The 13,384-nt window shown below is 45.1% G+C and overlaps 1 protein-coding gene across 2 annotated transcripts in view; it reads left to right on the top strand.

The window, feature by feature from the left end:
• The window catches only part of ZFP64 (ZFP64 zinc finger protein), a 72,459-nt gene extending 60,208 nt beyond the window's left edge, over positions 1-12,251 (top strand). For both annotated transcript variants that reach the window (XM_069495608.1, XM_069495611.1), the window contains 3 exons: positions 191-253; positions 7,869-8,120; positions 11,021-12,251. In XM_069495608.1, coding sequence (XP_069351709.1) covers positions 191-253; positions 7,869-8,120; positions 11,021-11,730 — 1,025 coding nt within the window. In that variant the 3' untranslated portion in view covers positions 11,731-12,251. The remainder of the gene's footprint in view (positions 1-190; positions 254-7,868; positions 8,121-11,020) is intronic.
• The last annotated feature ends 1,133 nt before the right edge of the window (positions 12,252-13,384 follow it).

The following is a 13,384-nucleotide window of genomic DNA, read 5'->3' as shown; positions in this document are numbered from 1 at the left end:
TCACCACATCCTCACGTTACTCTCGTGTTCGCAACACGTGGGCATCTGCATTAGCGCACACACCTTCCCTGTGGGTCCTGAGGGTCCTATAGCATCCAGAGCTCTGTGTGACTCACCAGAACATCAAGTTTGTGGTAGCTTCCTCCTTGAGGCTGTGTTTTAAGAAGAGCTGTATTTTCTTCTCTTCTAGGTTGCCACTTCAAAACCGTTCATGGCATGAAAGATTTGGACCGCCATCTCAGAATCCACACGGGTAGGTATGCGTTCGCTTGCTCAACGGTTCAGTAAGAAAGCAAGGAAACGGGTATGAATTAAGTGCTGGGTATATAGTAATGAGCCAGACAGTCTTGCCTGCTCTGCCCCATGAAACGCAATCTAGTGGAACGGGCTTGGGGAGAGAGCGAAAGGGATATGAAATGAAAATGAAGAGGTTGACAGAGGACGAGCTATAGAGAGGCCTGTGTAGCCACAGGAACCTTAGAGAAGAGCAGTAAGGTTGCTTCTTAAAGGTGCCTTTTTTAGGGCAACCAGCTACTGAGAAGAGAGAAATAAGATATGTGGAAGCGAAGGAATGCCCTGACCTATGCTCCGATCTGTAGTCTGCAAACTATGGCCCGTGGGCCGACCCCAGCCTGCTGTCGTGTACTTTGTTTACCTATTGTCTAGGGCTGACCTGGTGCCCCAGTGGCAGAGTTGAGTAGTTGCAACATGGGCTGTATGGGGTACACAAAGCCTAAAACACTTACGCAGACCTTTGTAAAACTTTGCCAAGCCTCAGTCTATAGTATAAACTCTCTACTTGCCTGCATGAGCAAGGATGTGGGTTGGTTTTCACAGAAACCAAACTCGGTGGCTTAAACATAATCAGGTCTATTTCTCCAGTACAACTTCAGAAGCAAGTAGTCTACAGCTGGTCAGATGCTCTGCCAGCGGGGTCCAAGGCAGCTGTTCCAGTTCCCCGAATCTCTTAACCAGTGGGGAACAGAAGTAGGGCCTGGGGAGCTCTCGGCACCCCTCCCTCGGGCTATGACACGGAAGCAGCATCCCTTGTGACCTGGGGGGACACGAGCAGGACTTGGTCCTGGCCACGCTAAGCATCGAGGGAGGCTGGGGAATGGGTTCAAGGATGGTAGCCATGTTCTCAGCTGGGACTCTGAAGCTCTACTGTTGAGAAGACAGAGCTTTCTGGACAACTAGTTGCCTCTGCCAGAGATGGGCGTTGTACTATAGAAATAAGAGAAGGGAAGGGGCAGTTTTTCCTGGGGAGGGGGGGTCATGAAAAGACTGTTAGTAAAGAAACATTTGAGCTTCGCCTCGAAAGACAAGGCCACCTGATGACAATGCCAGAGCACATGGATTGCAGGAGCCAACTGAGGAAAGATGGGGAGGTGCCATCATGCCCAGTTTAGGGAACTTCAAAATGGGCACCTCTGTCCGAGGGTAACTTGAGCAGTTGTTCTCACTTGGGCTGTGCTACTGCCGTCTAGGTGGAGGCCAGAGGCACTGCCGAAATCCTACAGTGGTGAAGACAGCCCCCGCAATCAAGAATTAACAGCCCGGAACGTTCACAGTGCCAAGGCTGATCTAGAGAGATGGGCAGGGGCTGGATTAATTTTTTTTTTTTTTTTTTTTTTGAAGTATCGTAGGGTTGCAGGAAGTACAAGGCAAGACCTTGTCATTGCACCAGGGAAGCAGATGCAGGGTGGACCAATTGCTCTCCTAATAGATGTCAACTTTGGCTACTTCTAAGTCCAAGGTGACTGCTCTATTTCTCCAAATCTCTTAACTGAGGGAAAGTAGGAGAGGGGGCTGGGGAGCTCACAGCATCTCTCCCTCAGGGCATGACCCAGAAGTAGCATCCCTTGTGACTGGTAGAATAGTGGTACCCAAGCAATGGTGGCTTAAAACCAAAGTGTTTCTGTCCTGTGACAGTGCAGGCTGGTATGGCAGCCCCATAATTTCAGGGACCTGGCTCTTGTGTTGCTCTGCCGTCCCAAGGGTACAGCACTCATTAGCCTGTCCAAAGATGGCTTCCTTGCCACCTTAAAGGCACATCCTGGAAGTCACTCATATCACTTGGGCTCATGCCCACTGGGCCAGAACTTAGTCACATGGCCACCCATAGCTGTGGAAGTGAAGGCTGGGAAAACGAAGTCTTGTGTGTGGCCATGGGCCCAACTACAAAGATGGTTCTATTACCAAGGGAAAATGGGAGAACTGATGCGTAGGGCCAAGTGGTATCTCTGACCCAGTTACGTGTGGGAGGCAGGTCTGGTGATGTGTGTGCAGGTGATCATTTAAAGCTTGAGCTGGACTACGTTGCTGAATGGACAGAACAGTGGTCCTGAAATGACAATTTTGGGATCTTCTACACTTAAAAGTTGAAGATTTTCCCAAAGAGTTTGTATTCTATCATAGTTACTGTATTTGGAATTGAAACTTTATTCATCTAAAAATAACAGTAAACTCATGACATAGTAACATTTTAATGAAAAGTAACTATTTCCTAAAGCAAAAAATATAGCGAAAAATGGTGTTTATACACTTGCAAATCCTTAGGCCTGGCTTAGTGGGCAGCTGGGCCTGCATACCTGTTCCTGTATACAGTCCATTGTGACGTGTTTTTGGTTGACACGTGAAGAGAACCTGGCCCCTCATGTGTGATTGAAAATGGAGGGGTATTTTGATACCGTTTTCAGGTAATTGTTTTTTACTTAATACTATACCAGAATGCAACAAATGGTAGCTTCTTCAAGATTAGTTGCTGTATGGAATCTGCAACCATATCAAATAAATTTTTCACGCTGTTAAATCCATTGGTCTAGTTTGCCCTTTGAATGAATCTTACCCATGCTTAATTTTGTCACATTGTGCATTAGTCACTTGGAAAATACTGGTTTACTGATATAGATTTTTCCAAACATTGACCTATCTCATTATGCCACAAGAAAAGTCACCTTCATTAATATCTATCTCACTAAAAAAATCTAACTACTGGAAAGCCCTGAACTGGGTAGCAAATGTGTCTTCTGAAATTCTGTCACTAGAGCCCAAACGTTGTCATTATGACACTCTTAGTAATTTTCGTGAGATGGCAGGCTCACCTCATTCATTTAAGACTTTCTGCCAAATACTAAATCGGAAAAAGCCATAGTTTATCTTCAAGTGAAAATGATGTTTTACAGAGCCTATAGTCCCAGCTACCTGGGGGAAGCTAAGACGGGACAATCACTTGAGCCCAGGAGTTTGAGTCTAACCTGGACAACATAGGGAGACCCCCACCCACTGCCTTTTTTTTTTTTTAAACAGAAGCTTGGGGGAGATCTAGTTCCACTTGCAATACAACCATCGCACAAGTGTCTTTTCCAGACCACCAATGTACTTTGGTTTGCAGCAGAAATACCTTAAGTGTACTTCCTGTTCTATCACACAGAACATTAAAATGGCTTATTCAGGGGGGAGCAATTTAATCAGTTCTAGTTTTATCACTTCATCCAAGATTTTCCTAAGTGGACCCGGCTGTTTTCTCTGGGAGCACATGGCGGTGGAGAGTGGCCACTGGGAGAGCTGGTGCCACCGCCTCCGTCTGTGGCAGGGCTGCTCTAAGGCTCCAGCAGTTCTCCCCACCACTGCTCCTACAGCAGTGCGAATTCAACAGTGACAAAGGCAAATCATTTTTTAGTATCATTAGAATGGTTTTGACCCACAGATACAGACAGAAGAGTTTTGGGGACTCCCAGGCGTCTACCAGCTGCACTTGGAGAACCAAGTTTGACGAACACGGCAGCAGGGTGTGCAGCACATACACCAGTGGCTAAGAGCTAGAGCTGCCGTGTGCCTGGTCTGCAGGCTCACTGAGGGCTTATCTGGGGGGAGAGTACATGCATAAAGCTGGGTTATGATCACATCAGAAGTCTTGGAAAACCAGGCTTTGAACTTGGATTCGTTCTTTCTTTTGTTACTTTTGTCCTGAAGTTACTGCTTTTTAATGCCTTTTACATGGCAGTTTGTCCTGGAGGAAGAAAAGCTAATTCTCAAACATGTCAGAAATGGGGTGGGCGGCAGAAAGAGGAAGAGCAGGATAAAATGCTTTATTCCTGTTTCCTGTGTAAAGTCTTACGATGGTAACGTTAAACAGGAGTAACTTCTGGAGAAAGGGTTGAAAAACAGTTTAAATTCTTTTCTCAGTCTTATACATTGGATGTATATGGTGTTCCAGTTTTTAATCACTTCAGTGAAAGAAGAATAGATTATATTTGAATTTACAGTGACAGAATGAGTTCCGTTTGCCACCTCTACTTCCATACTAGTCCCACCTGCTGTCTAGATGATAAAATTCATCTGGGAGAGAAGGCACAAAAGTAGCTAAAGTCTTAAGCATCAAGACCTTTTGCTTTGTTAGAACCTAAAATACCATAGAACTGTAACTCGGTGTGATGGCGGAACTGGCAGAATGGAGTGTGGAAACAGACCCACGCACGTGTGTAAATTCACCTGCTCCAGGTGGCATTGCAAGTCAGCGGGAGAATGGGCGGAGGATGTGATGCTGGGACAAGTCAGATGTCTCTTTGGCTGTCTGTTAGGACTAAGATCAGTCCTTCACTTTGCCCTTCACAATTCCAAATACAGTGAGTGAAACATTAGTCTATAACTGTCCTGGGAAATGGAGGACAAACACATGGCTGGTATAGACAGACAGGCAAAAAACCACAATGTCGGTTAAATGTCATTCAATCAAAATGAAAACTTTGGATAACAAGACACCATTAAAATTCAAACAAGTGTCCCACCAGAAGACATTTGCACCATAGCATGGAATTAATATGCAGAATCCATAAAGACTTCTACAAATCAAAGACAACTCACTGCAATGGAAAAGGATATATGGACAGTCAACTAAGATAATAAATATTAGTCACATGAAAATTCCATAAGCAACGAAGTGAAAATTAGTCACAAATACTATGTTTTCATCATCTAAAATTACACATTTAAAATCATGAATCACAGAATACCATGTATTAGTATCACTGTTAATTTAACCATCATCCTCCCTCCCCTCCTCCAAATGCATAGAAAAATTTGGTTATTTTCAGGGAGAAGACAGGGATGTGGAAGGGGGGACATAAACTTGAGCGTGCTGACAGGTTGCAGAACTATCTAAAAACGAGTTTTGTGTGTGATCTCCAGGCCCCTTGCTGTGCTCTCATTTATTCTGATAGTTCGAGTTGGTTCTCTTGGATTGCCCAGGTAAACTAACCTATGGAAATGAGATTTCTTTCTGTCTTTATACTTGATCTCGAGTGACTTGGCTTTGGTGCTTCAGTTCAAACTGAAGGTAGCAGTGAAAGCAAACCATCTATTTTTTATTCATTATAATAAAAATGCTTTTTTTAAATACTATCATGTAGGGTTAGAATCCCCCAGACTCTTGTCAAGATCACTTGCTGTGTTAAAGTTTATTCTTATTCTTAACCTTCTGAGGTTTTTTTTTTTTTTTTTTTTTTTTTTTGCTGGGGGGGGTTGGGGACGGGGGTGTTAAGGATGATCATTGAATTTCAAATATTTTGCCCTTTTAAGATGGTCCTGCAGCATTTATTTAGCCTCATAAAGGAGGTTGACTTAATGCTCGTATTTTTAATCTTGCTTTGTATTCCTTCACTGGGTGCTGGTATCGGGTATCTATTATACAGTGGGTAGAGACATTTTCTTTTTTTTTTTTTTTTTTTTTTTTTTTGAGACAGAGTCTCGCTTTGTTGCCCAGGCTAGAGTGAGTGCCATGGCGTCAGCTTAGCTCACAGCAACCTCAAACTCCTGGGCTTAAGCGATCCTACCGCCTCAGCCTCCCAAGTAGCTGGGACTACAGGCATGTGCCACCATGCCCGGCTAATGTTTTCTATATATATTTTAGTTGGCCAGATAATTTCTTTCTATTTTTAGTAGAGACGGGGTTTCGCTCTTGCTCAGGCTGGTCTCGAACTCCTGGCCTTGAGCGATCCACCCACCTCGGCCTCCCAGAGTGCTAGCATTACAGGCGTGAGCCACCACGCCCAGCCGGTAGAGGCATTTTCAAATATTTTTCTATGCTGTTAAACAATTGACTATGGCAACACTTTTCCTTAAAAGCTGATAGACCCAGGCATAGTGGTGTACACCTGGAGTGGGAGGAGTTGAGGCCAGGAGTTCAAGACTTTGGTGTGCTATGATCGTGCCTGTGAGTAGCCACTGCACTTCAACCTGGGTGAAAAAGTGAGACCTCATTTTTTTTTTTTTTTTTTTTTAACTTTAAAAACAATTAAACTTCGGTAGAACTTGCCTGGGATCTTCTGCTTGTGATTTTTTTCTCGGAAGCACAAGGAGAGGGTGTAGATTAGCCTAAGTTAGCAACATCAACCTCAGTGACAACTGAAAACGGCTCGGTTTGTACCGGTGTCCCCCAACAGTTATGCTCGGCTCCTTGTGGCCTTCTCTCCGGGACCCTGCCTGGACCGTTTCTGTCTGGAGCAGCCACATGAAGGCGTTCTTGACCTGTTAATCTGCCGTGAACTTCTAGCAATTTTGGAAAGTCTATGGACCCCCCACAGAATGTTTTTTAGATGTAACGAGACATACTTTTTAAAACTGCATTTTTATATAACTATCAAAATGTTAAATGTGTGATATTTTCATACATTAATCCCTTGCTACTCAAAGTGTAGTACAAAGACCAGAAATATCACCTGGAAGCTTGGTAGAAATGCAGAATCCCAGGCCCACCCCAGGCCTACTGTATCAGAATCTGCATTGGAGACCCTCCCCACCCCCAGGTGACTAGCATGCAGGGTGGCACTGAGAAGCATCGCGTTTAATGTCAGGATCCGGTAGTTGATTATCCTGTGTGGTTTGTTGCCTACGTTCATCGTTGGAGGCAATGCTAAGTTGCAGTTAGAGGTAATAAAAATAAAAACGCATTTAGCTCCCATATAGGGTCTTAGACTCCTTAAATCTTATCCACAGACCCCAGATTAAAAACTCCTGACTTGGAACGTTGCTGGGCATCCTGGGCAAGAGAAACGTGTGACAAACCACACACTGGCTCTTAACAGCAACTCTTGTCACTTTCTATCGTAATTCATTAGCCGGAGTAAGTCACATGCCCACGCCATAAACAGTTTACCTCAAGGAGTAGATCTTAACATAATTCATGCATTTATCAATCTGTTTTCTATTTCTCGATTCAGACTTTGTAATTCTACATCTTCCTGGACCACCATCCATTTTATTGAGTCTTCTAAATTTATGGGGGTAAAGTTCTACTTAACAGTGAACAGTTGACTGGGATGGTGAGGGGGACGGGCGGCGGAATCCGCTACCAGGTGGAGGTGTTCAGGCAGGGGCTTCTGTGGTCCGGGTGGCTTCTAGCTATCGGGCCCTTATGCTCTTTCTCTGACCTCAGCACCGTCATTTACTGACCGCTGAGGGGAGATACCACACTGCTTGTTCTTTAGTAGAATAGAAGGGATTGACCTGAATATTTTCTGTGATTCATCAGCCAGTAGCCAGAAAACCTAAGAGCCCAGCACTTGCCGCCCTTTTTTATCTTGAACACTTCTATATCCAATCCCATTTTCCAAAATGGGGTTTCGTCTGTAATTTTCTCCATCTGACTTGATATCTGTCCCTTAGGATTCTTCAATTTCTGAGCCATCAATGAATGGCACCTGTCCCTGTTGCTCAATGTTCTGATTTAGACTTTACCATCTTTCCACCTCTGTATCTGGACAGAAGGAGGGAGCAGATTCATATGCCTAGGAGGTGACCTTGGTCAAGTTTCTGTGGTAACCTTGATTGAGAAGCCCTTAAAACCCTGAATCCTTATGTGTTTGAAGGAGACAAACCGCACAAGTGTGAGTTCTGTGACAAGTGCTTCAGCCGGAAGGACAACCTGACCATGCACATGCGGTGCCACACCAGTGTGAAGCCACACAAGTGTCACCTGTGTGACTACGCTGCCGTGGACAGCAGCAGCCTCAAGAAGCACCTGCGGATACACTCTGACGAGCGGCCCTACAAGTGCCAGCTCTGCCCCTACGCCAGCCGCAACTCCAGCCAGCTCACCGTGCACCTGCGCTCCCACACGGGTGAGTCCCCGACCTGGGAATCTCAGTCCTGTATTCTTTCTCCAATTTCTTAACCTTTGTTTGCTTACAACACAAGCAACTTAAGTGACAGTGTGGTAGAAGTAAAACAATTTGGTGTTTCCATGATTGTGAGGCCTGCTTTTTTTTTTTTTTTTTTTTGGCCAGGACAAAAGCTTTGAGTAAAATATAAAACCCATCTGTCTGTCATAATTTGACTACGTGGAATACAGCTCAGGATGGGTACCCAACACAGCAACCAAGAAGCCAAGGATGTGTCTCAGATAATTCTGACCTGTAAACTAGGTGATCCGGGGATTTAATCCACATTCTGATTGCATGGCTGACTTGAGAAATGTAGCAAAATCAGCTGAATGGAACAGTAACTCAAACTTCTAGTTCTAGAAAGTTCCCTTTGTGGGACTTCACTGAAATGAAGATAGGACCAATTCATCAACTCACAGAAAAATGGAGATTGGGATATTCATAAAAGGGGCGCTCATAAGATGAGAATTTTCCATGAATTCATGGAAGATGGCAAGCGGATAGGAATATGCTGACATTTAAAATTGAGTACAGAAAGCTGTGTCCCAGCAGGCAAATTAGAAGCAGCCACAGAGTTGGCAACCAGCCTTCCCAGCCAATGTCTGAGTGCCCTGAGCGCTCTGGACTTGGGACTGGCATGGAGACAGCCAAGGCCACAAAGCTTGGAGAAGCCAAAGCCTCTTTGGCAAAACTGCCCAGCCACCCCAGTAGCAGGTGAAGCCCACGGCATCTGTCTAGTCAAACCAGTCTATTCTTCCTAAATATAGTCAACCAAGGATTAGGAATTATTTGCAGAAAATGAGTGAAATAAAATGAGCCAAGTCTAACAAATAACAAATCCTTGAAGCCACAGAATACTTGGGTAAGAGATGAGAATTTTTACATTCTAATTGGTGTCCACCCACTGGCAGATATGTTACATCTAAGTAGGGCTCTATGAAGGGGTAGAACAAAGAGGTATGAATTAAAACTAGGGTTGCTAGCTATAAAACTTCCCAGAGATTAGGGGGAAAATAGAAGTGGACAAAATCAAATAAGAAATTCTGTAATTCTAAGGGGCTAGGAGAATGAAAAGGCTCATAAGATGCCAATTAGGATGAAGGCAGTTGGCAGAGAGGATCTGTACCCAGAAAGACAGGGTAGTGTTGGCTCCCACAACAGTGGAACAGTGCCCTCCAAGTTGGGAAGTGACCTTGAGCTGAGAAGTCTATACCCAGTGAAACTATCTCAAGTGTGAGCAGAATAGAAAGATTGAGTAAAGGATTCAAGAATTTACTCCCAACCACCATATTAGTGGAAGTTATTTGAAAGTAAACTCTAATGAAGGGGGAAAAAAATCTGCCATGAGATATTTGTATCACTGTCTGAACATAACTAACTGGGATTGCAGCAAAGAGAAGTATCACAGTGATACTTGTACAGAAGAGAGGAAATTAAGTAAATCAAATTCAGAAAATCCATTTTAAAAATTCCACATAAAAGCTGACATAATTAAGTAACTGAATGACTTCTGAAACTGAGATTCTTTATTCAAGAAATGTAGTCCAAGAAGCAAGCTATAAAATGTGGCCCAAAATGAGCATGTAAGAAAAGAGACCAATTAGCTGGGCGTGGTGGCAGGCACCTGTAGTCCCAGCTACTTGGGGAGACTAAGGCAGGAGAATCACTCAAGCCCAGGAATTCAAGGCTGCAGTGAGCTATGATGCCACTGTACTCCACCCTGGGCAACAGAACCAAGACCCTGTCTCAAAAAAAAAAAAAAAAAAAAAAACCCGCAAAACAAAAAAACTTCGGTAGTGACACTATCCACTGGCTCAGATGTGATAGTGGCCCTGTAAGGCAGTGGTTATAATCGTAGGATAGTATTTGGCTCTGCTGAATGGCACATTCCCATTCACAATTTAAATTATTTGTAGCTTGATTCTGAAGTTGATCCGAAAACAACTAAAGTTGGGAATTCACAGGACAGAATGGAAATGATTTTTTTTCAACTTAAATGTGAAAATAAAGCTACTCCTAACAAGTGAGGAGTCAAGTGTAAAGAAGAGGGAATCCTCAAAGAACCTCTCAAGCCGATGGACTAAGATATGAGGCTGTAGCCCAGATTAGACGGCAGCGTTAGAGGAAGAGCAAGACACAGCCATCCCAGCACAGCCTGGGGCTGGGGACAGGATCTGTGCAGGATAAGATTCCCCACTTTGCTAACTGAAGTTTCAAGTAACAGCCTCCAAGACAACTGAAAGCCCTTAGCAACGCCCCCAGGGAATGGGACTCTAAATCAGAGAGGAGGCTGTGGCTTTTCATTAATCCTCACCAGCTCCTGCTGCCGTATTCATATTTTAATTTTATAAATTGTCTATAGTTATAAAACTAAAACTTTAATTAATACAACCCAATAAACTGACATAATATAGACTAAATGCTATCATCATTATGTTCCTAAGTCTTAGCTTGATTTGGAACAGTTGTGTGTAACTTAAATCCCCCCTCTTCTATGTTCAATCCTGAGAAGTCAAGTTAAATGAGAATTTAGATGTGAAACTGAAACGTCAAGAGTGTGAACTTGGGTGCTATCATGCTGGGTTCAAATCCCTGCTGTTTCACCGAGGTCAATTAACTTGACCTAAGCCTCAGTTGCCCCATCTGTAAAATGGGGACAATGGTACTCTCATAAGATTGTGAGGATTGAGGGAGTTAACACACTCAGTAAGTGTTGTCATTATTAGGAGACTGCAAGTAGTTAGAATTCAAAGGAGATGGCCAACCATCTCATTGTGGCCAGGTGTGCTGACACGGGTTGGGGAGGGGGGCTCTGGTTTGCCTGCCTGCTCTAATGGAAACACACCTTCCGTTGCTAGGGGACACCCCCTTCCAGTGCTGGCTCTGTAGCGCCAAGTTCAAAATCAGCTCGGACTTGAAAAGGCACATGATCGTGCACTCCGGGGAGAAGCCTTTCAAGTGCGAGTTCTGCGACGTCCGCTGCACCATGAAAGCGAACCTCAAATCGCACATCCGCATCAAGCACACCTTCAAGTGTCTGCACTGCGCCTTCCAGGGCCGGGACCGGGCCGACCTCCTGGAGCACAGCCGACTGCATCAGGCCGATCACCCCGAGAAGTGTCCCGAGTGCAGCTACTCCTGCTCCAGCGCGGCTGCCCTGCGCGTGCACAGCAGGGTCCACTGCCAGGACCGTCCCTTCAAGTGCGACTTCTGCAGCTTCGACACAAAGCGGCCCAGCAGCCTGGCCAAGCACATCGACAAGGTGCACAGGGATGAGGCCAAGACGGAGAACCGGGCCCCACAGGGCAAGGAAGGGCCCAGAGAGAGCAGCTCTCAACACGTGGCCAAGATAGTGACGCAGAGGGCCTTCCGCTGTGAGACCTGTGGTGCCTCCTTTGTCAGGGATGACTCTCTGAGGTGCCATAAGAAGCAGCACAGCGACCAGAGTGAGAACAAGAACTCGGATTTGGTCACTTTCCCACCGGAAAGCAGTGCCTCCGGGCAGCTGGGCACCCTGGTCTCCGTGGGGCAGCTCGAGGCCTCCCTGGAGCCCAGCCAGGACCTCTAGCTCAGCCAAAGGGGACCGTCAGCTCTTGGGGATTCCAGACAAGTGCCGTTACCCAGCCCTCCAAGGCGAGGCCATGGAGCCAGACTTAGGGCTGCTCCAACTTCAAAGCCTCCAGGGGCGTGGCTGAGGTGACAGTGGTGCGAGGACAAAGCTATGCTATGGAGATACTTCTCCATGTTGCCGTCTTCCCTCCAAGAATTATCTGAGCAAACTGACTTGGTGGTTCAAAGTTGGGGTCCACTGAGCCCGCTCTATCCCGTGTGCATAGCTGCTTCGTGATGGGTCCCGATTTTAAAACTGATCCATCCCTGATGAAATTAAACCAGTTAGATGACATAGAAGACTTAAAACTTCTCTCTAGTGGGAAGGGGTCAGGTGAGGAAGGGGATACACAGAGGATCTGGGGTGGCTGGAGGAGTTCCGTTTCTTAACCTGAGTGGTCATCACGAGTGTTCTTCGCCTTAAACGTTTGTGGTTTCTTATCTGTTGTACAGTAAAGGCAAACTCATGGTATTGATAGAACGACGTAAAAGGAACACTCAAGTCTTTGCATTCCTCCGCAGATGAGGCGGGGGGCGGGGGGTCTTCATCCCCCACCCCAGCCAGTAACTTCAAGGTCAGTGCACGTGGGCTTTCTCAGTGGGTTAGTGCTGCAGCTGAGCGAGAGGCAGTGTGGTCTGGAGGTGGCGCCAAAGATCCAGCTAACACCAACCCAGCCTGTCATTGCAAATCGTGGAGTTCAAGATCCTGTATATCTTCATTCATGAAGAAAAGCCCAGGGAGCCCTGGGCGGCTGATTCTGGGATATGATGTGTTGGACAGCCTCAGACCAGCCTCTCTTTCATCACAGAAAGCATTTAGTGTTGGAACCAACAAACAACTGGAAACTCCAGCCTTCTCGCAGATGGACCCTGTACTTGACTGATGCTCAGGAGGCGATGGAATCTGAGCAGATGTATCTTATCCAAGTTGCTTTGTTTGCTCTACTTTGGCATCTTTTTTTGAAATGCTGCCTTTTTTAAATCTTTTGTCCCCTCAAGCTAAAAATCTATGCTTTTAAAACATTATAATAGATCCATTGTTCTTGGTACACTAGGAAAATACGAAAACAAACTTTTATAGACCATATACAGGAGACTATCTCACTTATGAAATAGGGGTACATAGCTTATTTTGTTAATGACAGTTTGGACAAATATGACTTCATTTAAGTTTTACATCAGGTGGATGGTAGCATATTGTTGAATCTCTACTGTAAGAAGAAAAGATTAAAACGATGGCAGAGACCCATGATAGAATCCCTCACTGCTTTGCTTTGGAGCTGCTGTTTCTGATCAGAACAGTATGTGGTTACTGAAGGCTGGTGCTATTGTACAGATTCTATTGTTACTTTTCTGCTGTCTGTCATGAGTCTTATCTGTGTTTCTGTTCCAGAAACTAAAGGGTTGTTGACCTTTTAAGTGGGAACCCATAGATCGAAATCATGTAAACATCCCTTGTACTTCTGGTCTTATAGCTCTTCAGATATACAGGAAAGATATTTTTGTTAAAGAAAGCATTTTTGTTAACAGCTGCGTGGACTTCAAGCGTTTTAGATCCAACCTGGTATCTCCTAGCAAACTTGGATTCCCAATAGAGCGGAGGTGAGCAAAAA

This window comes from Eulemur rufifrons, chromosome 20 (genome assembly GCF_041146395.1).
Source record: "Eulemur rufifrons isolate Redbay chromosome 20, OSU_ERuf_1, whole genome shotgun sequence".
Classification (NCBI taxonomy): domain Eukaryota; kingdom Metazoa; phylum Chordata; class Mammalia; order Primates; family Lemuridae; genus Eulemur; species Eulemur rufifrons.
The sequence above is the reverse complement of the archived record's forward strand: the minus strand, read 5'-3'. Positions and strand labels throughout refer to the sequence as shown.